At 57.4% G+C, this 27110-nt stretch overlaps 2 protein-coding genes across 12 annotated transcripts; one reads left to right on the plus strand and one right to left on the minus strand.

Annotated features, from left to right (window-relative positions):
- Positions 1-36: 36 nt before the first annotated feature.
- OBSL1 (obscurin like cytoskeletal adaptor 1) lies at positions 37-26951 on the minus strand. 10 transcript variants are annotated; one of them, XM_019741796.3, is made up of 21 exons: positions 25648-26937; positions 23399-23668; positions 23063-23314; positions 22595-22897; positions 22130-22426; positions 20721-20993; positions 19267-19539; positions 18347-18619; positions 15294-15566; positions 14221-14496; positions 13860-14147; positions 13396-13671; positions 12529-12798; positions 12089-12361; positions 10828-11094; positions 9798-9910; positions 9083-9239; positions 8758-8919; positions 8357-8461; positions 7795-8064; positions 37-169 (listed from the first exon to the last, which is right to left on the minus strand). In XM_019741796.3, the coding sequence occupies exons 1-21, from the start codon at positions 26657-26659 to the stop codon at positions 126-128; spliced, it is 5727 nt and encodes a 1908-aa protein (XP_019597355.3). In that variant the 5' UTR covers positions 26660-26937; the 3' UTR covers positions 37-125. The 10 variants fall into 10 exon arrangements, 9 of the variants coding, with proteins under 9 accessions (XP_019597355.3, XP_019597353.3, XP_019597358.3 ...); XM_019741794.3 differs by lacking the exon at positions 37-169 and adding an exon at positions 6820-7079 and having other exon boundaries at positions 25648-26938; XM_019741798.3 differs by lacking the exon at positions 37-169 and adding an exon at positions 6950-7083 and having other exon boundaries at positions 25648-26942.
- TMEM198 (transmembrane protein 198) lies at positions 411-6815 on the plus strand. 2 transcript variants are annotated; one of them, XM_019741815.3, is made up of 5 exons: positions 411-701; positions 1054-1223; positions 3768-4343; positions 5360-5562; positions 5926-6815. In XM_019741815.3, exons 2-5 carry the CDS (start codon positions 1058-1060, stop codon positions 6061-6063), a joined length of 1083 nt encoding a protein of 360 aa, XP_019597374.2. In that variant the 5' UTR covers positions 411-701; positions 1054-1057; the 3' UTR covers positions 6064-6815. The 2 variants fall into 2 exon arrangements, with proteins under 2 accessions (XP_019597374.2, XP_088650176.1); XM_088794050.1 differs by lacking the exon at positions 411-701 and having other exon boundaries at positions 1029-1155.
- Positions 26952-27110: the final 159 nt, after the last annotated feature.

Below are 27110 nucleotides of genomic sequence, written 5' to 3' on the forward strand. Positions count from 1 at the left end.
ACCGAGCAGAGCCCGCAGCCCGAGTCGAATCCCCTCCGCCGCGCTCCTATCCCACTCCAGCCGCCGCTCTGTACCGCCTAGGGTCCCTGCTTTCCGCGCGGGAGTCTCCACCGCTGTCCTACGTGTCACTGCGAGAGCCCCGCCCCTGGGGTGGGGTCTCGGGCTCCAGCTACCGGAGAGGGAGGAGAAGGGGGAGGTTAAAGGCGAAGGACCCCCGGAAGTGCCCCCTCCTCAGTGCCGGAGAGGGAGACGCCGGGGGCGGAGTCCCCTAGCTCCCCCCGGCGTGGTTGGTGCGTCCCGGGTGACGTCAGAAGCAGCCCGCCCCTGCCTGGATGGTGCGCCCTGAGTGACGTCAGGTGCCGAGGCCGGAGCTGTCCATCAGCACCAAAGGCCGCGGGCGGGATCAGGGCATGGGGCCGCTGCTCTGGGGGAGCCCGAGCCCCTGTTCCTGCTTCTTTCACTTCCCCAGGTCCAGTCCGAGTACCCGGACGCCGCAGGACTGGAGTGCCAGCCGGTGTTGGAGGCAGAGCGGCGCCGCCGCCGCGCAGAGAGAGGTTCCTTCGGCCCAGCAGCCCCCTTCCCCACACGACGGACTTTTCTCAGACCCCAGTCAGCTGGGGCCTCTGGCGCCCCGCAACCCCGGGCCCTCCGGCCCCTGCACAACCTCTTTCGCCCAGAAGCTCAGGTCTCCTCCAGCCCAGGTAGATTTTGGACAATCCTAGATTTAGCCGCCCACAGAGGAGTCTCCTGGCTGCCTCCTTCTCACGGGCAGCACACCGCCCTCATCTCCCCCCAACCCTGTTCCCCTTTTAACTTCTTCATTCTGAGCCCCTCTAGCCAGGCACTTTTGTTCCCTTTGTCTTTTGCCCCCCGCCTCCCACACACACTTTAGGGATGCTTCCAGAGCTGCCTGATGTGGGCACCACTCCTTTGTCCTTGCCTCGTTCTCCCACTCCTATTCTCACCCCATCCTGGTGGAGACCCAGGTCTTCTCCTTGATTCGAACTTCCTCTGTCAGGCTGACCTGGGAGGGTGACTCCCTTCTGTTCCCAGCATTATGCCGGGGACTGTGGCGACACTGCGGTTTCAGCTGCTGCCCCCTGAGCCAGATGATGCCTTCTGGGGTGCACCCTGTGAACAGCCTCTGGAGCGCAGGTACCAGGCACTGCCGGCCCTCGTCTGCATCATGTGCTGTCTGTTTGGAGTCGTCTACTGCTTCTTCGGTGAGACCCCCATCTCATCCATCATCTGGGCTCCCCATTGTTTCCCTAAGTTATTTTTCTGAGGCACCCCAAATCTTCTCCAGAACTTCACCACCACCACCGCCACCACCACAAATAACTTCTTTCTTTCTTTCATTCCACATGTTTGTAGATCATCTAGACTCTAGATCCTAGAGAACACAGGTTTTTGAATTAGGCATGCTTCAATTTGAACCTGGCTCTGTACCTTGCTAATTGTGATGCCTTGGGCACATTAACCTGACTGAGCCTCAGTTTTCTCATCTGAACAGTGGGAACAATGATATTTACCTCACATAGGGTTGTTGTGAGAATTAGTAGGGACTCAATAAATAATAGCTATTGTGGTGAAGATGTGTTTGGGTCACTGTGCTAGGTAGGCACTAAAAATATTTAGCAGTGTGATTAAACATGGTTCCTTACCACAGAGCATAGATGGGGAAGAGGTTTCTGGAACGTTCACACCTGTGATACATATTACAGTTGACACTTGAACAACACAGGGGTTTGGGGTGTAGTCGAAAATCCATGTATAACTTAAGTTGGCCCTTAGCATCCACAGATTCCCTACCATGGATCCAAAATACTGTTTTCAATCTGCAGTCAGTTGAATCCATGGATGCGAAACCTGGGGATATGGAGGGATGACTGTATATTTACTGAAAAAAAAAACCCCACCCATATAAGTGAACCCTCAAAGTTCAAACTTGTGTTGTTCAAGGATCAGCTGTAGGGTAGGCTAGATGGTAGTCACACACGGAGATCTCCTACAAGGCAGGCTCCAATAATCAGGGCTGCTGTGAACAGTCGTGTAGAATGGGTACTATACAAGGGAGATCAGTTGAATAGGCAAGTGGGGCCTGAAATCAAACCATGTTCCACTTGCCAACTCTAGGCCTTGGCACAAGGCTATTTTGCCTAGAGGAAGGCACACCTTTTTCTAATTTGCACAATGCTACCAGATGGAGTATGTGCCCAGTGACTTTACAGCAAGAGTTGTAGAACTTCAGAGAGGAGAGTGAGCTCTATAGGCTGGGGATCCCAAGGAAAGCCTGCAGGAAGAGCATTATAAGTGACTGGAAGAAGTGCAAAGGAAGCTTAGAGGTCTGGATTTCAGGCTGGGCAGAGGTGGGGCGAGACTTGTGCTCTGATACCTCTATACCTCCCCCCTAGAATGGCTGGGTAGTAGTTGGGAATGAGAGTCAGATGGTCCCCTTTCTTCCACCCCCAAAGTCTTGGCTGAACAACTGCAGAGTGGGCAGGAGGAACTGCCCCTCTAAAGGTTCAGGACGCATTCTGGGCCTCCAAAGAGTCTGTGTCACCTCACTCCCTCCCCTATCCAGATCCACTTCCTCTGCAGTTGCTCAGTGCATCCTGATATTCCCTTTCCTGGGCTTCCCTGGTACCCTACCCGTCAGATGACTTCACTCCCTGGCCCTCGGACTCTGAGCCCTTATATATGCCCTACTCCTTTTTCTGAACCCAAAACCTCCTAGACTTTGATGCTTGCTCTCATTCCTCGAACTGAATATCCTCTTTGACCTTTCTCTTTGCCTCTCCCTGACCCTTTGACCCCCATCTTCCCAACTGTTCAGGATCTACAAGTCCCTCACTCTTCCAGGTACCCTTAATGGGTCCAATGGCCCTATAACTTCCATTTTCCTGAAACTCAACAACCACTATTTCACCCTATAATCCTCTTGGCTCCCTATGAGCCCTTATAAGCGCTAGGGACACCAAGCCACCCCTTTATCTCATCACCTTTCATTCCTCCGACTCCATTTCTCCTAACTCTCTGGTCCCTAGGATCACATTGCCTGATTGCCCCTCTCCCAACCATGATCTCAATAATCCCATTTCTCTGGCCTCAGTATTACCCCGTCTGAAACCCTTTAACACTCTCAATGATTCCTCGTCTGTCAATCCCCCTGACCTGCAAAGACCTCACCTCCTGGAACCACTCCCTAATAACCCTGCCTCCCTGTTCTCTTTGTAACCTTTTAATGTTGTCATGTCTCTGAAGCCCTGTGACCCGTCCAAGACCTCATCTTTCTGAACCTGTGTGGCCCTCCCTCATCTCTCAAATTCTTTCTAACTTCCATAAACCTCATCTCTCTGAACAATCCCTCCCCACAGACCCCAATGACTCTATTGCTGATCCCCCTGTGACCCCATGACCTATCTCTCTGACCCCTATCATCCCAAAGACCCTAATGACTCTATCACTGATTCACTCTTGACTCCAATGACCTATCTCCGACTCCTCTGACCCTCAAAGACCCAGCACTCATCTCAATGACTGTCTCTCCGTTTTCCATGTGACTCCCAATGACCTTTTTCTCTGACCGCCCTTGACCTCAGTGGCCCCATCACTGGTTCCCTCAGGACCCCCGTGACCCCCAATCCTTTGATCTTAGTGTCCTGCTTCTGGTTCCCCTGTGATTCCATGTCCCTGACCCCTCTGACCTCTTGCCTCCAGTCCAGTGACCTCACGTTGGCCCCTCACTAGCCCCTGTTCCCCTCCAGGTTACCGCTGCTTCAAGGCAGTGCTCTTCCTCACTGGGTTGCTGTTTGGCTCGGTGGTCATCTTCCTGCTGTGCTACCGAGAGCGGGTGCTGGAGACGCAGCTGAGCGCCGGGGCGAGTGCCGGCATCGCGCTGGGCATCGGGCTGCTGTGCGGGCTGGTGGCCATGCTGGTGCGCAGTGTGGGCCTCTTCCTGGTGGGGCTGCTGCTCGGTCTGCTGCTCGCCGCTGCTGCCCTTCTGGGCTCCGCGCCCTACTACCAGCCGGGCTCCGTGTGGGGCCCACTGGGGCTGCTGCTGGGGGGCGGCCTGCTCTGCGCCCTCCTCACGCTGCGCTGGCCCCGCCCACTCACCACCCTAGCCACCGCCGTGACCGGTGCTGCGCTCATCGCCACTGCCGCTGACTATTTTGCTGAGCTGCTGCTGCTGGGGCGCTATGCTGTGGAGCGGCTGCGAGCTGCCCCTGTACCCCCACTCTGCTGGCGGAGCTGGGCCCTGCTGGCACTTTGGCCCCTGCTCAGCCTGATGGGCGTTCTGGTGCAGTGGCGGGTGACGGCTGAGGGGGACTCCCACACGGAAGGTGAGAGGGCATGGGCCGGGGTGGGCCTGAGACAAGTGGTGGGGGCGGGGCCGAGCAATTGCAGAGTGGGGGAAGAAGCTGTACACACCCACAGTGTAAGACCTCAACAGGCTTAGAAAAGTTATTCGCTCAGTGTTTGGGAAGATGGGGTCTCAGTGGCACCATTCATTCCACAACAATGTATGGGGCAGTGGGCTCCATGCTGAGCCCATTCCAGATACTGGGGATACAGCAGAGACAAAACAGAAAAGGTCCCTCCCTATCCCTATGGGGTTACAGTCGGTTGGGGGAGGCAGATAATAGATGTGCAAACAAACAAGATAACTCCAGTTGTGTGGAGTGATATGAAAGAGATGAGTCGGGTAATACGAAAGAGTGATCTGCAGAGCTTATTATGGACAGGGTGCTCAAGGAAGACCACTTGGAAGAGGTGAAATTTAAGTAGAGTCCTGAAAGATAAGGGGCCAGCCATGCAAAGAACTAGAGGAGAGGGACTAGCAAGGGCAGTGCCCAAGAAGGAATGGGCTTGGCTTGTTGAGGAAGCGGGGCTGGAGTGTGGTGACTGAGGGACGCTGACTGTGTGGGCTCTCTGGGGGACTCGAATTTATTAGAAGGGCGGTGAGAGACTGTTGGAGACTTAAAGCAGGGGGGATATGACCTAATTTAGTATTTGGGATACTCATTCTGGATATGAGTGTAGAAAACACCAGGGAAGGCAAGTGTAGAAGGGGGACCAGTGAGGAGGCAGCTGTGGTTGTCCAGTAGAGAGATGATGATGGCTGGTCCTGGCAAGTCACCTAGGGCTTGGGAGGGGGATAACGTCTGGGGAGGGGGTACCTAGAAGTCTAGGAATCTTCCATAAAGACCTTTGGAGGTAAAGAACAATGGAAGTCCCATCTGGAAGGTGGAAGACCAGAAAAGGAAAGGGGAATCTGGAAACCTGGGGCCCCCAGGTAGGAAAGGTGCAGATGAGGCACGTGGGCCTGTGAGACCCTTCTCTGCCCATCCCTTCACAGTGGTCATCAGCCGGCAGCGACGACGTGTGCAGCTGATGCGGATTCGGCAGCAGGAAGAGCACAAGGAGAAGCGGCGCAAGAAGAGGCCCCTTCGGACTCCCGCCAGAGGTCCCCGGGCTCCTCCAAGGCCTGGGCTCCCTGACCCTGCCTATCGGCGCAGGCCCGTGCCCATCAAACGCTTCAATGGAGACGTCCTCTCCCCGGTGAGCACCCTGAGCTCCTCCAGTCCGAATGGGGAGAAAAGAGTGTTGTAAACTCTGTCCAAGCAGGACTGGGCCTTCCCCAGAGAGCTGGTCACTATCGTTTGTCCACCCTTTGTAACTCCTGCACCAGCAGCCTGAGGGGCCAGCCCTGGGATGGAGGAAAGGTGTCAGCGTGAATTTTAATGAGGGATGGTATGAGGCAGAGTCTCAGGCTGAGGACTATGGGCGTGGTGAGGTCCTGGGCCTACAGAGTCTGGGGTGAATCTCAGGTTTGGGAGGGTACAGGGAGAGCATGTCTGCTTGAGGTGGCTCTCAGGGCAGGGGTCTGTGGCTGTACTCACACCTGTGTTTACTCTCCCACAGAGCTATATCCAGAGCTTCCGGGATCGGCAGACAGGAAGCTCACTGAGCTCCTTCATGGCCTCGCCCACAGACACGGACTATGAATATGGGTCCCGGGGACCACTGACAGCCTGCTCAGGGCCTCCTGTGCGAGTATAGCAGTATAGCTACTCCTGTTCACCAGGACTCTGTGGTCACCAGCTCTGTCAGCTTGGGGAGGCCTGCTGGGCCACCACCCAGACTGCCTGGCCCCATGGCCTATGGCTGTTCCTCTCTCCACCTGGAGAAGACTGGCCTGGCTGCTAGAAGGGAGGACCTGTCTCAGGCTAGGCCTGGCCTGAGGGAAAGCTCCCTCCCAAGCTCCCAAGGGGCTCCTAAGGGATGTGGGGTGTGAGCCCCATTGGGGTGTGCTCAGGGTTATGAGTGTGTCGTGTGTGTGTGTGTGTGCGTGGAGAGGTGGGCTTGGAGAGGACACTGGGACCCTTGCCTTAGATTTCTGATCAGTAGGGCTTCTGCAAGGTTGGCCCCACCTCCTCCCCACTGCTGGGGTCCCATGAGCCACGCTCCTGCATGTCTAAAGGGAGGAGGTCTGCCTTCTTCCCTCATCGCTCTGCCTCTCAACCAGACTCATGTAAGGCTTCTTGTCCTGATCCATGGGGCAAACTGCAGCACCCCTCACCCTGGTCCCCTGTCCTCTACAAAGCCACCAGCCTGAGGGCAATAGCAGGAGATAGGAGTGGGGGTGCTATTCTGGGCTGGATTGGGGAGGGATCTGAGGGGAGGGGGCTTAAATGCACGGTGCATGTATGGTGTCTGTCATGCCACCCTGGACACCTCATGCTTCTGTCTCCCCCCTACCCCATCCTGTTTTACATCTTTTATAAATGTGCCAAACTGTGTGGCTTCTGCCAGGAGTGGTGGTCTTCAGTAGATGGCAATTCCATGGGCCAAGTTAGAAGTGCTGTAGCTCTTGGTCCCTGAGTCACTCACTACACAGGGGCTCCAGGCAAGATCTGCCCTCCTATATTCACACAGAGAGCCAGGGAAAGGGGCTGCACCACTTTTATTGTCTCCCAACACCTCTGTTCCCCTACCACCCACCCCTGCCCGGGGTAAGGGCATGCGCCTTCCAAGCTGTCCGAGGGCACCCGCCTGGCTTGGTTCCGTCCTCCTAGCTACCTGCAGAGGAATGACTCCACGTGGGGCTGGGGAGAGTGGGTACCACCTTCCTCCCCTGGCAGACCCTGGGCACCCACAGAGGAAGAGCAAGACCCTTATCCTCTGCCCCACCCTTTTTGGGCCTCTGTCAGGGCTATCAGTGGGGGCAGGAAAGTAGGGGTCGGTTAGGGGTTGGGCAAGACATTTGAAGGGAATGCAGAAATTTGGGTGGAGGGTGCGGTATCTCCTATGTGGAAGAGGAAAGAAATGGGACTAGCTCAGGAGCCGTCTGCCCAGGCTAATATTGAACTCACTGAGACCAGCAGAAGCCAGCTGGGCAGAAAGCAGGAGGGATAGGTGGGGGCCAAAGACCAGGAGCCAGTAGTTGGGAAGGAGGAACTCGGGTACAAATGGGGTGTTCAGGAGAGACAAACATGGTGCAGAGGCAGGAGGGAGTGAGGAGAAGCTGGGACAGGAAGGGGTGTAGAAAGGTGCGAACAGCTGCCCTGAAGCAAGTGGTTCCTGCTGAGAACGCAGCTCCCTCCTTTCCTCAGCCTGGGTGAAATCTCCCGCCTCCCCACTCCCTACCTTCAACACATCCCAGAACCAACTTGCCATTCCCAGTCCTGGAAAACCTTCAGTAGGTGTGTCTCAACCCACGAGTTCCTAGGCGACTCCTGCCTCGCCAGACCGCCTGACCCTCTGACCTCTGCCCAGTCCAGCTTCACTCACCCTCTACCAGCAGCCGCGTGTGGGCGCTGTCCTCTCCGGCCTGGCAGCGATAGGTGCCCTGGTCCTCAGGCCGCACGTCATGGATGACCAAGCTGTGGGTGGGGCCATGGCTGCGCATCTCGTACTTGTCTCCCGGGCACAGCTCGACCCCATCCCTCAACCAGCATACTTGGCCTCCGGAACGGGACACAGTCACCTCCAGCACTGCACGGCGGCCGATCAGAACCGTCTTCTCGCGGGGAGGGCGGCGGCACATCTGGAGAGGCAGTGCTGGGGGTGGAGGACGAGGGCTTAAGTTAATAGGAACACAGAGGAGAAACGCATCTTCCCTCCCCCTGAGGCCTCCACTCCTGGTCTCATATCTCTATGCCACCGGCCTGTTCCTCTGTACCCCCAACTCAAAGTCTCCTTTTCCCCATCTCCTCCTCAGGAAACGCACTGCCCCCTGTGACCTGCCCCAGGAAGGGAGGTGGGGGAGGCAGCGTTCCTTGGACCAGCTGCCAGCCTGCCAGTCCCAGGGAAGGTGATGCCCACTCCTGGCCGCCGCCAAACAGCCGCTTACCCTCCACCTCTAGCTGAGCCACGGACTGGGCTGGTCCCGCCTGGAAGCGGACCTCACCGGCGTCCTCCGTGCGCAGCTCGCTCAGCACCAGAATATGTTTCTTCCCTGAGGGTGAGGGGCGCGCTAGCAAGGCCCGAGCCGTCTCTGGGGAGGGTTCGTAGGGCCGGAGTACGTCCCCATGTGCACTGGGGTGGGCGGAACTAACATGCGGAGGGGTAAGAAAAGCCAGCCAGGACTGAGACCTCAGAGCCCGGGGCCACGGAAAATCAGGGAGACCACTCTTTGGGCCGTGGGGCGGGGCCCATTCAAGCTGGAGGCGGGGCTTATCCTAGTGGGGCGGGGTCTGTGTGAGCCGGGGGCGGGGCAGCAAGGGGCTTGAGTGGGTAGACAGTCTGCCCCACCTTCCTGTCGGATGCGGACGCGGCCTCCGGGTCTTAGTGGGCGGCCTCCGAGCTTCCAGCTCCCGGTAGTCTCGACCTCGGATACGGTGCACTGGAACGTGGCGCCGTCGCCTTCGCGGGCGCGCACAGACTGGAGCTCTGAGAGCACCGACACGACGCGCTCTGGGGCGGAGTCGGGGAGTGAGGCGGGGCGGGACGGAGGCACCCGACCCTGCCCACGCCACGCCCCTCTCCCAAGAAGCACCAGAGTCAGTCGGGGGAGAAGGCGGGTCTGCAACCCTCGAGCCCACATCAGTACCCGGCCCCGACAGGGCCTCATACCCACCGCGCACGGTCAAGCGGACAGGCCCGGCGCGAGCCGGCCCCGCCGCGCAGCTGTAGGTCCCGGCGTCCAAGGGGCAGCAGCGCCGCAGCTGGAGAAGGCGCCGCGTGCCGAGGGCCTGGAGCCTGAGCCGAGGGCTGGGGGTGAGCGGGCGCCCGTCCTAGGGGCGGGAGTGGCAGAGGGTCGGGGTGAATTTGGCTGGGCACCGGCGGCCGCGGCCCCTGGGAGGCAGCGGCGCCCTCTGTTGATGCCAAGCGGTTTTGAGGTGCGTTTATGCTTGTCTGTGTCCTCCCCACTGAAGTCGGGCCCTTCTGCGCCTGCGGGCTGTGCCGGGAGCCTCACTGGGAAGATGTCACCCTTTGGGGACATTAGAGCTGAAAAGGGGCGCCACGAGGGCGGGAATCCCAGAGTCGTGTACCCATCACACCGGCCATGAGCGTGGATTCTGGAATTAGGCAAACTTAGATTCAAATATGGGTTCTACCCCTTTTGTCTGCCCCTGGGCAATACTTCACCCCACCCAGTCTCAGTCTCCTTATAGATAACATGGCGATGACAAGACCTACCTCAAAGGGTTGTTGTAAACATTAAAGGATTAAATGTAAAGTACATCTGAGCACAGTGCCAGGCACATCTGCTCATTGAGTATTAGTTGTTTGTATTGAGTATTATTGTTGTTTTGATGCCAAGGTGGGCTGGGCTGGGGTTGGGCTCTGACCTTCTCCCAGGTGACATCAGCCAAGGCTTGGGAAATCTCGCACTCGAACGTAGCTGAGTCGCCCTCGGTCACCTCTAGGTCTTGTGGCCCCCGTACGATGGTCACTGGGGCCTCTGGGGAGTGGAAAAAGGACAGGACACAGGGAGCGGGGGTAAGGGCAGGATGGGGACCCAGCTTGCAGGGCCAGGAAGGACACACATGGGCACCAGGGGTCAGTGGTGGGCACATTCAGACAGGTGATGAGTGGAGGCCAAGTGAGTGGGGGATGTGTGGGAACAAGTGGTCTATTGGGAAAGCTGGTCAGTGCAGGACACAGTGGGATTATAGGGGTCAAGGGGCAGACGTGGCCAGCTGGCGGTCACACTTTAAGGTGGTCAGTGGGGGACATGCTGTTGCTAGAGGGGCATGGGGGGAACTGGAATAGAGATGCCAGTGGAGTCACCTGTAGAGAGGCATGGCCAGTGTGGGCCACACTTGGCAGGAATGAACAGGAGACAATGGACAGTGAGAGACATAATGGGTTCAGAGGAGCAATGGGAGATAGGGACCCTAAGCAGGTGTGGTCAGTGGGGAATACACTGGACTAGAAGCAAAAATGGGGGACACTGGAGCAGAGTTGCTGTGGTCACCTTAGGCACAGTGGATCACTGGGACGTGAGTGGTCAGAAGGGCACACTCAGGCAGGCAGAGGTGGTCACAGCAGGCAGCATGGTCAGTGGGGCCGTGGTCAGGCAGGCAGGCAATAGGGACCACACTGGCACAGGCATGTTCACAGTGGCACAGTCAGTGGGTCACAGGGACTGTGGGGTCAGTGGAGCCATGTTGGATCATACTGGTCAGAGGAGCCCCCCTCAGTCAGGCCAGTCACTGCCAGCACACGAGGCCAAAGGGTCAGGGGAATCACTCTGGCAGAGAGGTAGTGAGGGACACACTGGAACAGGCATGGTCAGTGGGGGCCACACAGGTAGTAGGATCAGTGGAGTCACACCCAGGGCAGTCAGCAGGCAGACGGCAGTCCTGGAGGCCGCACCTCTCACGGTGAGTCTAGCTGCACAGCGCAGGGAGTCCGCAGTGAAGGAGATGCAGCCCGAGTCAGCCAGCCCCAAGCCACTGAGTACCAGGTGGTGAGTGTGGCCCTCTGCGTGAATGTGGCACTGAGGCCCCGGATGCAGCCGGACTCCACCCCGGGCCCATTCCCCAGTCACACCCTCCTGGGACAGCTCCAGCTGGAAGGTGGCGCTGCCCCCCTCAACGATGGTCACATCTTCCAGAGACCGCAGCACCCTTAGTTGCCTTGCTGGTGGGGGGAGATGGGGAGAGAGGGAGGATGAGGATTCCAGCTCTGGGCATGGATTTCAGGAGGTTCACACACCCATTGGCTCTACCTGCAGCACCCCTAACACAACCTAGTAAGGGCCTATCAAATGAAGCTTAGAACCACGGTGCAGGAAGAAGGGAGCACAGCCCACCAGATTTAGGGGGGGAGAGGAGCTTACTTGAGTTAGGAGAGGGGACACAAAAAGAGGTGACGTGTGGTTAGAGGGTTGGAGTCTGGGTGAGGGGTGCTGTGACACTGGAAGGAGCACAAGATTTGAAGTCAGACACACCAGGATTGAACCATAGCTCTGTCATATAGTTTGGCTTCTGTGTGACCTTTTGCAAACTGCTTGACCTCTCTGGGCCATAGTTTCCCCAGTTGTACAAGGTGAATAGCATTGAGACATGGGTTTATTGTGATTAAATGAATGAAATAAATTAGAAGAGAATATGTATCATCAACAAGAACCATTTACCAAGCTCTGCATGGCCATTTTTTGTGTTATCTCAGTTAATGTTTCCAAAGACCTTTGAAGTAGGGATCAGCCCCATTTTTAAGAAGACTTGGCTCAGAGAGGTTAAGTAATTTGCATGAAGTCACACAGTTAAGAGGGCTCCAGCTTGGGGCGTGGGGGGTGCTATTTGCCAGCCATCCCTGCTTCTGAAATGGGCCCATGTAACCTGGATAAACACTGCACGTCTTTCTGGAGTATATTTATGTTTATAGCAAAGCCAACGGACATATGAAATGGAATGCAAAATCCACATGGACTTCTAAGGTAAATAGACAACATTAGAAAAAGCAAAGTTTTGCTTTGGGCAGGTTGCTTCAGGTCACACTCCTGGAGGTCAGCCAGGGCTGACTTGCCTCAGCGGTAAGAGGCACTTTGGTGGGGGTCTGAGGGGCCCTGGGCCAGTCAGCAAAGGCTGTGCCATGGGGCAGGTGAGGTGCTCGGAGAGGACAGGGCACTTACGCCTTACGCAGAGCCTGGCCAGAGTTCGATCGTGGTGGCTCTCACAGCCATATGTGCCCTGGTCAGCCAGTACGACACCATGGATGAAGAGGCGGTAGATGTGGCCATCCTGGGCCACGGACAGGCGAGGGTCAGGGGGGAGGGGCTCCCCACCTCGCACCCAGCGCACGGCCCCTGCGGCACCCACTCGACCTGTCTCCACTTCGAGGCACACATCCTGGCCTTCTTCCACCCGCACATCCTGCAGCCTCCGGAGGAACAGCAACTCTGTTTCTGGGGAGGAAGGGGAATGGACGCCATGGAGCCTGGTGGGGCCTGGAGGCTGACCCCCTGCTCCATCTCCCAGGTCTGTCCCTGGGCACAAGGTCAAGGCTGCTAGGGCTGGGGCTGGGAGAATAGATACAGGAAACAAGACAATTTCATCCCCATCAGGACCAAACCTCGAACGTGGAGTCGGGCACTTGTGGCTGTGCCCCCCGCTTGGGCAGTCATGGTTCCTGCGTCTTCGAGCTGGCACCCTCGCACAGTCAATGTGCGGCTTGACCCATTCTGGGCTATCTCTAGGTGGGACCCCGGAGTGACAATGGCCCCATTGCGCAGCCAGGTGACATCGGCATCTGGAGGGGAGACTTCACACCGGAATGTGGCATCATCACCCTCATGGACGGTGAGTGGTGTCAGCTCCGAGATCAGTTTCACCTGCGGTGGTTCTGGTGGGAGGTGGTCAGGCAGTGAGGTGGGCTGGGTCTTTCCCCCTCCCTCCTTTTTATCCCCTCTAGAGGTTACAGGCCCTCATCCCGTTATTTAACAGACCTTTCCTGAGGCCTACTGTGTGTCAGCCATGGGAGTGTCCCAAAGGGCTAGATGCCAACTCCTCTCAATCCTGGCCTGGCACCCCACTTCTCTGACTCCCTAATAATAATAAGTTATTTACCATGGACCTATTTATCTCATTTAACTGTCACAATAGCCCTATAAGGCAAGTACTATCCCCACACTTCAGCGCTGGGGCTCAGAGAGCTTAAGCAACCTGCCAGCGTCACACAACTACTGCGAAGCAGAATCTAGATTGAAACCTGGGTGGGTCACTCCAGAGCCCCTGCTTTTAACCACTGGGCTCTGCCTCTTCCTATTTGAGGGTTTCTGGACAAGGGAACCCTGAGTCCCCATCCAAGGAACAGTTATGCATGAATTGGTTGGAGCCAGAGGCAGAGAGGTGGGGTGGGGGATAAGGGGATCTGAAAATGGTGCGGGGGTGTGGACCTTGGGGGGCCAGGGCCCAAAGGGTGTGAGGGGTGCACTGTTACCTTCCACGCTGACGAGGAAGATGCGGCTGTCCTGGGGTGCGTCGCACAGGTACTCCCCAGCGTCCCTGCTCCGTGCCCCCCGCACCCGCAGCGCCTGCCTTGCCCCGGCCTGCTCCAGCTGTACCCGCCCCTGGCTCGCCAGTCGCTCCCCGTCTTTGTACCAGCGCACAGTGCCCCCCGGCCCGGAGAGGTGCACCACCAGCTCTAGGTCCCCGCCTGGGGTGCTACGAACCCTCGTCTGGGCCGCCTCGGGGGCCACCACCCGCACGGGGGGCTCTGTGGGGGCAGAGCTGGGGGTCACTGGGAGGAAGAGGCTCAAGGGCTATAAAGAGGGCAGCGGGAAGCAATATGGGGAAAGGTACTGAGGGAGGGGGGACAAGCAGTGGACAAGGCATGCTAGAGAAGCAGGGAAACCCATGGGTTTGGGGTGCAAGTCTGACACTTCCTGCCCAGGCTGTACTCACCAGCCACTTGCACAGTGAAGCTGAGGCTGGGGGCTCCTGGGGCCACCCCGGCCTGGCAGGTGTACAGGCCTGTGTGGGCCGGCTCTGCAGCCCGGATGCAGAGGGTGCGGCGCGGGCCCTCGGCATGTAGCTCCAAGCCCTCACCCTCCTGCACTGGTCTCCCGTTGTGGCTCCAGAAGACAAGGGCACTAGCCCGGGACAGTTCACAGCTGAGCACCAGCGGCTCCCCGGGGGCCACACAGAGTGGGCCAGGGGCTGCCTCTGGGGCAAGGAACTGGACGGGGGGCTCTGGATAGAGAGAGAAGGGGATCAGCTCAGGCTTGCTCCCACCTCCCCACCAGGGCCAGCCAAGAGCACCCACCAGCCAGGCTGACGTTGAAGGTGACGGCTTCATCATGGGTCTCACACACATACTCCCCAGCATCCTCGGGCCGGGCGTGGGGCAGGGTCAGGGTGCGAGAAGGCCCCTCAGCACCCAGCAGCAGGGTGTCTGATGCTTCCACCTCCAGCCCATCCTTGTACCAGCGCACCTGGGACCCAGCAGGGGCCACCTCGCAGTGCAGCTCCACACGCCCTGGAGCCCCAAACTGCAGGTCCAGAGAGCGGGCTGCCGGACGCACAATCCTCTCTGGTGGGGCTGGTGGGTGGACAGAGAGAGGGGCACGTGGGCTCAACCTCACCTGCAAGCTACTCAGCCTTCTCCCTTTGCAGCGTAGCTCTTGGGAATGGTACCAGCTACAACCCAAAGGCACTTACTGTGTGCCAGGCACTGTGCTAAGCACATTGCAGCTCCTTTCTCTCTACTCCTGACACTCCCTAGAGGGGTACCGCTGCTGGCTTCGCTTTACAGACGAGGACCTGAGGCCTCTTTCGAGGGAAGTGACTTGTCCAAGGACACATGGACAGAAAGAGGTAGCCCAGATCTGTCTGACCCCAGTGCCCACCCCTTCTATCCCACCCCCCTTCCTATCCCCTTTCCCTGCTTTGCCTTTGATGTACCTACACCACCTGAAAAAACATCTATTTCACTTATTTGTTATCTGTCCACTCTCATTCAGATGCAAGCTCTGTGAAGACAGGTTTTCTCTTATTGGTTCACTACTGTACCCATCAGCATCGAGAACAGTGTTTATTTAGCACCTAGTAGTTGCTCAATAAGTATTTGTTGAATAAATGAATGAATGAGTACTCCTAATTGCTGGAGTCTCTCCACTAGGCCCCTGCTCACTGTCCTGACCTGATTTGGGCCAGCCAGGGCTCTCTGATGGCTGAGAATAAGGAGGCTGGGGGAGGAGAGGTGGCTGGAGGCTGGAGAAGGGGAAGGCTGTGTGAGGCGGAAGGGGGCCCCTAAGATGCAGGAAGTGGGAGGTATGGGTTTCTGTCCCTCAACTTCCTGCCTCTCTAACTCTCCAGGGTGCTCTGGCGACTGCTCACCTGTGACGGTCACAGTGAAGAAGGCTGAGTCATCTCCAGCATCGCACACGAACTCGCCCCCGTCCTCGGGCTGCGCTGCAGGCAGCACCAAGCGGCGGTGGGGCCCGTCGCTCTGCAGCACCAAGGCCTCGCTCTCCTCCACCTCCAGCCCATCCTTGTACCAGCGAACTGGGGCATCCTCCCTCGACAGCTCGCACATCAGCACTACACATTCCAAGCTCACGGCGATCAAGGTCACCTCATCCCGGGGGTGTATGATGCGTACAGGGGGCTCTGCAGAGTGGGGGCAATCACGTGCTGTCACAAACTCACCATCAGCCTCCCTGGAGCCATCTGGCAGCATGAAGTCCCTGTCACCCACAATAATAAGAGTAATGAGGATAATAACAAGGAATCATAGGTCTACAATCTGTTCTCTGAAATCCCTGGGGCCAGAGGTGTGCCAGAATGCAGAATGCTTCAGATTCCAGAAATGGTGCATTTATCATGTCACATACCCACCAGGCCTTCGCCCTCACTGGGACAACTCCCCTAATCAATCACATTAACATGTCTTCAGTGTAACATAGAGATGTATTCACTCTCAGCAGGATAATTAAAGAGTACAAATAGCTTAGGGTTTCCTAAAAAGATTTGGAATAATACCACACTTCCCAAAAGCCTTTTGATTTTCATAGACTTTGGATTTCAGAATTGTGGATAAGCGAAAGTGGATCTGTAATAGCAAATACATCTATAACCAAGGTTCCAGGAACAGCCCTAAGCACTTTACACATTTAACCCTCACAGTGATCCTAGGATGTAGGTAGTGTTTTATCTCTGTTTTCCAGATGAGGAAACTGAGGCACAGTGATTAAGCAACTTCCATAGCTGGCTACACCTACTCTAGGGCAGGAGGAAGAGCTACCATCTATTAAAGGGAGGCTCAGACTCTGCAAGTAGTGGTAGGGATTCCAAGCCAAGGCTTGCGGGAACTTAGTAATGACTTTTGCATCTGTGCATGAGTTGCCAACACCTGTCTGAGAGTTCCCCAGGGACACTAAACGCGGATTCTGGGAGTACATCTCCAACTGCTCGAAAGTGGTTACTCCTCCATAGAGCAAAAACTACGTCAATACTGTAGGTGAGGGTGCACTGAGCCCGGACCTGGTCACACACCCTGGGGGATCTCTCAGAATCTTCTCTCCAGAACACTTTAGTGCTCCTTTAGTACTCGGCCCCCTTGTGGCCGGGCTCAGGAACTGCTAGCTTCCCGGACTCGCTTTTTGCAGGGGCGCGAGCATGGGCAGCCAAGCCCACCAGCACACGCTCTGCCTCTGCAATCCACCTCCCTACCTGGGCTTGCTCTGAGAGTCTAGAGATGCAGGCTGGTTCTCTGGGGCCCAGAAAGCTGGTCTATTGCAGAGTGCAGCCGCCTGAAGGGCGAGGGAGGGTACGGGGGCAGTAGGATGTGGAGGAGGTGGAGATGGGGCAGGGGCGCCCGCACAGCCCTGGGACCTCAGCCTACCGTCAGATTTGATTTCCCCTGGTCTCCAGCGCAGGCGGTGGTGTGTGAACTTCCCTGTGAAGATGCTGGTGTTTTGTGGGGAGGTCAAATGTGGGCTGGCATGTGTCCGGCTGTGGCCATTATTTCTGGCCAGGGCTTGGGGTGGGAGAGCTTGAAGGGACTCACTATGGGACAGAGCATGTGCAGAAAGGCCTCGTTGGCTTGTGTGTGCCAGGCTTCACTATTTGAGGTATAGGGAGTGAGCCTAAGCCGCTCAGCCTAGGCTAGGGCATTTTTCCTAGGGCAGGGCGGGGCGGGGGGGGGGGGCGTGCAACATGACTGTGCCAGCAGTAGGACACTTGTTCCATTGCAGCCAACAGGGTTCTTCGGTGACACCCTGAGTTGCCTAGGCCCTTCGACCCCCCAACACCCCCACACCCCACACCTACACGTTGGGATTGGCACTGTGGGCTGCAGCCCCAAAGCTTCCGGCACTGAATGACCCTCTCTTCCATAATGTCCTGTGCTTGTCTCACTTTGAACATTCTCCCCCCGAACTTCAGCCCAAACCCCAAACCCCCACTTTGCTAACAGCCCCTGCTCCAAGCATCCATTTTGAAGGCACTTCCTGCCTACCGACGAGGTTAGCGCCCAGAGCCTCAGGCTCCCACTGCATCCCGTCAAGACACTTGACCCCCCACCCTCTAAGACCCTCTACAGTGTCTGACTTTCCTGCCGGGCTGTGAGCTCCTGGAGGGAAGCAGGCGGAGCCAGCCCAAGGCAGTACAGCAACGTTCTCCCAGGCCCTCCCCGACTCTCCTGCTCTGCTTTCTTGAACGCTCTGACCTTGTCCCTCACAGCACTTGTCACGAGGTGTCACTGTACATTTATTTGCGTGTTTATTGATTTAACACAGGGGTCGCAAACTCATGCCCACAGGGGCCAGGTAAGTAAGGTCAGTGGCTGAAGCGGTCTGGGGAGAAGTAAAAAAAAGGAAGGGTGGGGAGGGCGGGACAGGAATGTGGGCCCCGTGTGTGACGGGGCAGCTGCTACTCAGTGCCAGCTGTTCGTCGCCATGAGGGGAAGCGGGACCAGAGCCGCCGGGTCTTCGGCTTTTTCAAGAGGACGCATAACTCCGGATTGTTATTTGAACTTTCCTGACTTTGGTAAGATTCTGCAGGCCAAACAAAACAAATCTGTGGGCTGCATGGGGCCCTAGGGACTGCCCATTTGCGACCCCTGGTTAACAGCTGCTGCCCCAGCTAGACTGGCAGCTGACCTCAGGGGCCAGATCTGCATTACGCACCAGTTACCCGTAGCACCTGGCCCTGCCTGGCGCAAAGAAAGTGCTCAGTAAATAAGCCGGTGGGGCATAACTATTCTTGACCTTGGGCGCCGGGGAGGAGCCTGCTCACTCAAATAGGGGGCCCTGGGCTCTTCAGACAGAGCCCTGGTACATGCACCCACAGCCCCACCTCCTCAGTGTGCTAGCTAGGGGCTATGTGGCCAGTTCCAAGGGCTCAAGACTGTCCTTTGGGGACCCTGGGCAGCTGGGGTGGGCCCACACCTGTGACAGTGACGGTGAAGGAGGCTGACTCGCCATCGATTTCACACAAGTACTCGCCGGAGTCCTCGAGCTGGACCGCAGGCAGCAGCAGGCGGCGGATGGTGTCCTCCTTCTGCAGGAGCAGCGCCGGACTCTCCACCACTTCTTCACCATCCTTGGTCCAGCGCACCTCGGCCCAGGGCCGGCACAGCTCGCAGGTCAGCACCACGCGCTCCAGGCGCACGGCGGCCACGTACACCTTGCCACTGGGGTACACAATCCACGAGGAGACGTCTGGAGGGCAGGGACAGCGTGGCCGAATGTCAGGGGCTGGGGCCTATGGGCCCTGCTGCCCTGCAGGAGCCACACCTGTTCCCTACTCCGGGAAAATAGGCCACGTATTGAACAAGAGGGCTCTCCCTTGGATAGTCTCACAGCTACTCAGTCACTCACAGCTGGAGACAAAACCAGTCACCAAAGCACATCAGGGGCACGTTGTCAGCCTCAGCTGTAGAGTATTCCACATTCTCTAGGTTGGGACAGTGACAGTATGAAGGATGGGACCAGGGAGAGGAGGGTTGGGTGCCCAGAGGGAGCTGGGGTCTCCTGCAGGCCTCAGATCTTCTGACCCCTCTGGTGCCCACCTGTCCTACACCCCGCCCTCCAGCAGTACTGTCTTCCCTCAAGTTCTCCTTGGCAGGGTCTTCAGGAGGATGAAAAAGGCAGGGCTTCCCTGTGACTTCTGTACTCGTAGCTACGACCAGCGTGTTTGTGACAATGCATTTCTTGCAGTGACTGAAACTTAGGGTGCAGACCATGGGTGGGGGTGCATGTTACCAGCTGGGGGAGGGAGGCCGGGCACAGGAGTGAAAGTGTGACAGCTGCCCAGGCAGGAGCAGGGAGCACCTTCTTCTGTTCCATACGCCTGCCTGGACTCCCACCTGTGATGGTGACAGTGAAGTAGGCACGCTCGTCTCCTGCGACACACTGAAACTCGCCCCCATCGGGGGGCTGGGCGGCGGGCAGCACCAGGCGGTGATGGGGTCCGTCGTGCTCCAGCAGCATGAAGTCGCTCTCCTCCACCTCCTGGCCATCCTTGTACCAGTGTACAGGGGCGTCCTCTCGGTCGACCTCACAGGTCAGCATGACGCACTCAGACGTTATGGCGTGCACAAACACATGCTCCTGGGGGTCCAGGATGTGCACTGGGGGGTCTGGGGGGGGAGCAGAGATAGGGTCACAGAAAACCCCCACACAAGAGACGTGAGTCCACACTGGCTGCTTGACCAGGACACGGTTTCTTCTCTGGAGGACATGGGGAGGGGATGAGTCCATGCTGTGCAGGGGCATCTGGGGTAATGACATGGGACACTGCAAGTGTGGTGGCTGAGGCGTCACAGATCACGTGGCACCAGTGCTCTGTGAGTCCCCAGAGGATCAGAGGTCATGGGGTGGGGACATGGAGGGGGCCAGGCACAGAGAGTCTTTGTCTAGGCTGAGAGGAGGTCGCTATCACGGGCCACATCAGGGCCAGGTTTGCTGCTTTTACAAAGAAGCCCCTGGTGCACTGGTTGTGGGTGGGGCAGAAAGGGGTGCCACAGTGGGACAGCTGCTCCATATAGGTAGTTTCTTGTTACTGGGTGCCTTCGGGCAGGCGCTACAGGACCTTCTGGCAATGGAGCTGAAACAGGATTTCCACTTACAGTGAGATGAGCTAGATCAGTGTTTCCCAAGCTGCCCTCCCAGAGAGGAAACTCAGCTCTGTCCTGTGGATTTTGACTCGGGCAGTCTGGGGGGCCTGGGCAGGCACACTTATAACTACTTCCCAGGGTGGTTCTGAAGCAGCCAGAACGTGGCCTGGCTCCTGAGAACCACTGGACCACTGCACTTAACGCTTCCCTTTGACTCTGGCCGCCTGGGGCAGTGGGTAAGCACAGTCTTGGGCGTGAACCCAGCTGGGGAGTTTGCTGGCTCTGTGATAATGCGCAAGTCACATAACCTCTCTGAGCCTCAGTTTCTTCCTCTGTGAACTGGAGATATATTGCCCTTCATCTACGTAGTTGTGAAGATTAAATGAAAGTATATACCTGAAGTATGTAGCAGAGTACTTGACTAGTAGATGTCCAATCAACGTTAGCTCCCACCCTCCTTCCCTTAGTTGAATTTAGTTCCCCCCACTCTACCCCAGCAGACGGCTTGCAACAGGCGAGTGTGTTGGAGGGTGCTGGTGCATGGGAGGATTAAGAAGCAAGTGCAGTGATCTGAAAACACGCCCCCTGGCCCACCAGGACCTCACTGGCAGGGACCCCCCCAAGCAGGCAGACCAGAAGGCAGGGCTTGCATGGCTCCAGAGTCAGCCTCAGCAGGAAGAGCCCAGGCTGCAATGGTTCCTGACCTTGGACAGTGACGCTGAAGAAGGCCGAGACCCCTTCTGTTCTGCACTCAAACTCGCCGCTGTCCTGGACTTCAGCAGCGGGCAGGATCAGGCGGTGTCTGTGCCCATCTGTCTTCACCACCAGTGACTCGCTCTCCTCCACCTTCTGTCCATCCTTGTACCAGCTCGTCGGGAAGTCCACCCGGGAGAGCTCACATGTCAACACCACCCGCTCTGAGGTCGTGAAGGTCAAAGACACCTTGTCCTGGGGGCTCAGGATGTGCACCGGGCTCTCTGCGTGCGGAGAAGCGCGGTCACACACAGGCGCTTGTCATGCACTGCCTGGGACAAACACCCCCCCCACCCCCCCCGTGCACGTGCTAAGTGTAGAGGGGGGAGACATCAAGCCAGACAACTGCTGTCCACACATTTGTTGGAATTTTAAAAAATAGGTTGGGGCTTACATATCAACTCTTAGGAGCAGTGGTTTCAGTGGGCAGAATTCCTAGGGAGCCTGCTAAAAAGGTAGATTCTTAGACACCTCCTCTCCAGTCATACAAGGGCCATGGAATCTGCATTATAACCCAGACTTCCAGGTGATTCTGATGTTGGTGACCCTGGGTTGCATTTTGGAAACGCTGCTCTGGCTGCTGGTTACTTCTGACTTTGTCCTCTGCCCAGGATGCTGGCAGCTCACTGCTTGAAGGCCCTGTGCTTGGGCGCCGAGGAATTCCTTGATTGGCCTTACCATCTCCAGCAATGGTGAGATGGCAAATGCCAGCATGTTCCCTGAACTTTATGGCCCTCACTAAGAGCTGTCCTCCTCAGGGAACCTCATTCCTTCTCCTTCCCTGTCTCCACAGGTGGCAGAGTGTGATTCTGGAGCCAGACTGCCTGGGTTCATACTCTAGTCCCACCACTCATTAGCTCCGTGGCTTTCTTTGAGCCAGTCACTTAACCTCTCTGGGCCTCAGTTTCCCAATCCGTAAAATGGGATGACAAAAGAACCTATCTTGTAGGGCTATTGAGAGCATTGTGTTAATTAATATATGTAAAGTGGTCAGGGCTGTGGCTAGCACACAGAAAGTAGCTATGACAGTGTTAGTGATTATATGATAGGGCAGGAAGCTAGGGGTCTAGGCGCCAGGGTCTGTGTCTCTGAAATGACAAATGTGACAGAATTCTGTAAACCAAAAAGCACAATGGAGGATTTGGATATGATGCTAACGAATTCACAAGAGGTCCCCTGTGTGATGATGCATGTGAGTTGAAAATTGGCATTCTGGACAGGGTCCTCTCTCTGAGCCCGCCACAGATGTTCCTTACTCTCCTGGCCCAGATGTGAGAAATGGGAGCAGCATCTGCTTCATTTTGCCAACAGGACCTGTGTCTTGGCCCTACCTGCCCATCCTGGTCCCACTAGCACCAACCTTGGATGGTGAGGGCGGCAGAGTCCTGCACTCCTGGGCAGCTGAAGCCAACCAGGGCCCCGCTGTCCTGGTGCTTGACGGCTTGCAGGATGAGTCTGTGCTGCAGGCCGTTGTGCTCCACACGGTACCGCAGGGCCCCAGGCTCTACCTGGCCCTCCGGCTCAGTACTCTTGAGCTCTTCCCCATTAAGGAACCAGGTACCCTGGATGATGGTGGAGAGGTCGAGGGAGAAGACAGCATCTTCCCCATCATATACTTGCACATCCTCCAGACCTGCTACCAGGCGAGCTGTGGGCACTGAGATGGGGACAGAGTACAGCCATCAGAAACACAGCAGTGGCAGCGGGCAGAGGTTTGCCAGTGGAAGGCATTTAAGAGGACAGGGACCAAGGGCTGCAGAAGGGAAGAGAGGGTGCGACTTGGGATAGAGACACTGACAGGCCGGGTCTGGCAGGACCGACTCACCAAGGTGAGCTGATCCATGGAACACAACGTGAGGACTGCGGCCGTGTTCGCTGACCGTGCAAACGCGGAAGCGGTAGTCGCCCTCGGAGGGCACACAGTCTCCCGGCACCTCCACGGCTCCGGCTTTCTCAATGCTGAAACACTGGATCCAGTCTTCTGAGCCCACCTCCTGCCGCTCCAGCCGGTAGATGAAGGGGGTCTCAGGAGCTGGCTCGGGAGGCTTCCAGGTCAGCAGGACCGTGTTCTTGTGGCCCTTGAACATCTCTGCCAACACTGGAGGTCCCGGGGGATTGTGCTTGACGCCTGGGACAAAGGCAGAGTTTGTATTCAAGCCCAGCTCCAGCCTCCTACTGCCCTCCCATCTTAAGTCCATTTTGCCAACCTTGACTCTGGCATATGGTCACCCTCCCGCCCTGGCCACCCTGTCTAGCCCTTGAGGAGTCTGCCTAAGTGTTTTCACGCCCTCACATTTGACTCTGAGAAGAGTGGTTGTACGGGAGTTGCCCAGGCTAAAGGTGACCTCGCCAGCATCTTCTCGGGTGACCCCCGGAAGGACCAGGGCATGCATGTGGCCAGAGCTGCTCTGGCAGGTGGTTGGCAAATCCTCCCCGTCGCGGCTCCAGCGCCCCTCCACCCCAGCATCTCGTGTCTCCACCAATAGCACTGCGTTCTCGCCCTCCAGGACGTCCAGCTTCCGGGGCAGCCGTTTCAGGATGGGCCCTGAGATGTGGATGGGAGTCCATTAGCCTGGGGTCAGGGCACCTGCCTGCCTCAGCCTCGGCCTCCTCCCGCTGGCCCGCCGACCTTTGACTGTTACGTTGGCCACAGTGCGCACCCGGCCACGCATTTCGCATAGGTAGACGCCATCGTCATCCGCCTTTAGCCTGTGGATAATAAGGCGCCTGACGGTGCCCTCCTCGATCTGCTCGTACTTGCGGCAGGGCAGCAACCGTTGGTCCTCACGGAACCAGGCAGTGGGAATGCGGGAGTTGGGTACTTTGCACTCTAGCACGGCAATCCCATGCTCCCGGCCCTCCACATCCTGCAGAGGCCTCGAGAAGCGGAGGCGGGGCTCTGTGGAGAGGGGAGAGACCAGAGAAGGCTCTGGAGAAGGCCAGACTAGGAAGACTCCTCCTAGCATCAAATGCCTACACCCACATTAGCTCATGCCGTTTGCTTTTCTCCTGGAGCACGAAGACATTGTGGAATCATAGAAAAACAAAAACCACAAGAAAGGGACATCAGATGGTCTAAATTCTCATCTGACCCTGACACTCACTAGCCACATCACCTCCAGCAAGGCCATTTTAGTGATCTTGGGCCTCAGTTTCCATACCTGTAAAATGGGGAAAGGGGTAGAAAGGCTTGGACCACATCAGTGATTTTCAAACTGCTCCCTGGGGTCCCTCAGAGGCACTGCACAAATTCTGCAAGGTTCTGAGTTGCATTTCCTTTTATCTTTCTTTCTTTTTTTTAAAGATTTTATTGGGGAAGGGGAACAGGACTTTATTGGGGAACAGTGTGTACTTCCAGGACTTTTTTCCCAGTCGAGTTGTCCTTTCAATCTTAGTTGTGGAGGGCGCAGCTCAACTCCAGGTCCAGTTGCCATTGCTAGTTGCAGGGGGCGCAGCCCACCATCCCTTGCAGGAGTCGAACCGGCAACCTTGTAGGTTGAGAGGACGCGCTCCAACCAACTGAGCCATCCCGGAGCTCAGCAGCAGCTCAGCTCAAGGTGCCGTGTTCAATCTTAATTGCAGGGGGCGGAGCCCACCATCTTTTGTGGGACTCGAGGAATTGAACTGGCAACCTTGTGCGTGAGAGCCCACTGGCCCATGTGGGAACCGAACCGGCAGCCTTCGGAGTTAGGAGCACTGAGCTCTAACTGCCTGAGCCACTGGGCCGGCCTCCGAGTTGCATTTCCTTTTTAAAGTACTTTAAGCATTTCTTTTTGGCCAAAAAAAAAAAAAAAAAAAAAAAAAAAAAAGCATGATGCTGGAAACGACCAGTAGGTTCACCTGGGCTGCTAAAGTGCATTTGTTGTGCAGCTCCGGGAAGGTCTGCCTGCCTTCCCACTGGGCTTTTCCCCGCTCTTGATGGAGTTAGAGTTCAGCCTGCCTGGCAGTGTATGCATGTCACCATACCCCTGAGGACACCACCATGGCACAGGTGCCACATGCTTGAATGCATGCCAGGCAGGGCTCAGGAGATCTGCCAACTTTTTTTCCCCTGAGGGAAAACGTTGGGCAATAACTACGAAAGATATAATCCTGCAGGTTGTGATGAATTCCTATTATGGAGAGCTTTATCTTCCAGGGTGAGTGTGGGGTGCTCTCCCCTGTTTTCTGTTTATGAGCATTTATTAGATATTGTTGAGGTGACTCAACTTTGAAATATAAATTTCCTCTCCTTCACCTTCTTCTTGCAAAGCTGGGGAGAGCAGCCTAATGAAAGAATAGTCCAAAATCACAGAGCAGTTTTTATCCCTCAGATTTACCTTTACTATGAATCAAGAGTTTCTCGATGTGACTGCTTGCAGCCAGGCCTTCCCACAGACCAGGTGATGAACGCAGCCTTCACTTAAAATGTGTATATTCAATAACACAGCCTCCTTGTTCTCATTGATTGGCTTTCTAAGTACACATTATAAATCTGGACTTAGAAATTTACTGCCATAAAAGGATTCTTTTCTCTTTCTTATATATTGGGGGCACAGATGGGATTTCTATTGGGGGAGGGGAAGTAAAATAACAAAGGTTGAAAACCACTGGACTAGAAGAGTTCTAGGCTCTTCTTGGTTTGTCCATCAATCACTTCTTAAAGCCTTTAATCAAAGGGAGGTTTTCCACCATCTGCTTCAGAATCACTTGGGGAGTTTGCTAAGAAGCTCCTGGGTACCTTGGAGATTTACTAAATCCGAATCCCTGGGGGCGGGAGGCGGGCAGGAAATGGGATTTTGGTACTCCGCCTCCCCACCCCCAAAACGCCTTCTAGAGCAGCACCGGGCACCGAAGGGGGCTGGCGTTGGGAGGGCTTGGGAGGAGGTGCCGCCGTACCTTTGACGTGCAGCTGCACGGCGCTGAGCGTCTGGCCCGCCGAGTTGCGCGCGGCGCACACGTAGAGCCCGCGATCCTTGGCCTGGCAGTAGAGCACCTTAAGCACGAAGCCGCCGTCGCGGTCGCGGTACATCAGACGGCGGCGGTCGGGGAGCAGAGGGCGGCCCTCCCAGTGCCATTCGATCTCAGGCTCGGGCTTGCCCATCACGTAGCAGCGGAACTTGGCATGCTTGCCCTCGTTCACCCAAAAGGTCTTGGGCGCGCACTTGACCGGCTCCACCACAGGCTTGGGGGCCTCATCGGGGTCCTGGGGCGGGCTCTCGGGAGGCTGCTGCACCTGGAGCAGCGCGCCCGCCTGCGCGTGGCCGTGGGCGTTGCGGGCGTGGCACACGTAGACGCCAGAGTCGGGCAGCCGCGCCGCCAGGATGCGTAGAGCCAGGCTCGCGCCCCTGTCGCCCTCGGCGCGGCCCGGCTCCAGCGCGAAGTGGCTGCTGTCCCACACTTCGTCCAGAGCCATCCCATCCTTTTCCCAGTACAGCGTGGGCACGGGGAGGCCCCCCACCTGGCACGTCAGCATCACCTCCGCTCCCCGCAACACCCACTGCGACCGGGGCCCCGTCAGGAACACCGGGGCGCCCTCCCCAGTCCCGGGCGGCGGCAGCGGGCGCTCAGCGGGCTGGGGCTCCGGCTCGGGGGCCGGCGGCTCCAGCACGGTGACGGCGGCCGCAGCGTAGGCCTCCCCGGCCGCGTTGCGGGCGCGGCACACGTAGACCCCCGCGTCGGTGGGCAGCGCGACGCTCAGCAGCAGACAGTGCTCGGCGCCGTCGGCCGGGAAACTGAGGCGCTCCGAGGCTGCCAGCTGCTGCCCGCCCTTCTCCCACATGACAATGGGCGGTGGTTCCCCCAGGACGACGCACTTGAGCTCAGCTTCGGCGCCACTTACCACCCGCACAGGCCGCGGGAAGCGCAGGAAGCACGGGGGGCTCCCCTGATCGCCCGATCCCGCCTTCATCGCGGCGGCCGCAAACGACCCGCAGCTGCGCTGGGGAAGGGCGGGCGGCGGAGGCCTGGAGCCCGGGAGGCGGGGCGCGTCTGGGGACCCGGCCTGGGGATCCGTGGAGCTCTCCCTCTGGCTGCCCGCTCCCGGGTCGTCTCCTTACCGTCGACCCGGAGGGGCAGCTCTGCGGCGGCGGCGATTCCTGGGCCGGGAGCCCAGAGCTCAGGGGGCAGTCCTTCCTGTTTGCCTTTACAGCGAGGGGCCCCGCGGCCTCCTCTGCCCGCGCGGCCTGGCTTCCTGCTCCTGAAAGCCTCTCTTCCCAGCCCCCTCCCACAGCCTGGGCCTCTTTCCCCTCCTCCCTCCCACCTCCCGCCGCCAGGTCCCCAACCTCCCGCCAGGCTAGGGCCTGAGTGGCAGAGGCGCCTGCAGCTGCCAATCCCAAAAATATTCTCTGATGACACAGCTG

The sequence above is a fragment of the Rhinolophus sinicus genome, chromosome 17 (assembly GCF_057876585.1).
Source record: "Rhinolophus sinicus isolate RSI-liver-muscle chromosome 17, RSI-T2T, whole genome shotgun sequence".
NCBI classification, from domain to species: Eukaryota; Metazoa; Chordata; class Mammalia; order Chiroptera; family Rhinolophidae; genus Rhinolophus; species Rhinolophus sinicus.

What these genes read in the sequence shown, in the direction of transcription:
- OBSL1 (XM_019741794.3), bottom strand. Translation starts at nt 26,659, where the DNA reads ATGAAGGCGGGATCGGGCGATCAGGGGAGCCCCCCGTGCTTCCTGCGC. An exon ending in GGCCAACGTAACAGTCAAAG is followed by an intron (nt 23,315 to 23,398) that starts GTCGGCGGGCCA and finishes TCCACATCTCAG; the next exon opens with GGCCCATCCTGAAACGGCTG. An exon ending in CTTCAGCGTCACTGTCCAAG is followed by an intron (nt 19,540 to 20,720) that starts GTCAGGAACCAT and finishes CTCCCCCCCCAG; the next exon opens with ACCCCCCAGTGCACATCCTG.
- TMEM198 (XM_019741815.3), top strand. Translation starts at nt 1,058, where the DNA reads ATGCCGGGGACTGTGGCGACACTGCGGTTTCAGCTGCTGCCCCCTGAG. An exon ending in AGTCGTCTACTGCTTCTTCG is followed by an intron (nt 1,224 to 3,767) that starts GTGAGACCCCCA and finishes GTTCCCCTCCAG; the next exon opens with GTTACCGCTGCTTCAAGGCA. An exon ending in ATGGAGACGTCCTCTCCCCG is followed by an intron (nt 5,563 to 5,925) that starts GTGAGCACCCTG and finishes ACTCTCCCACAG; the next exon opens with AGCTATATCCAGAGCTTCCG.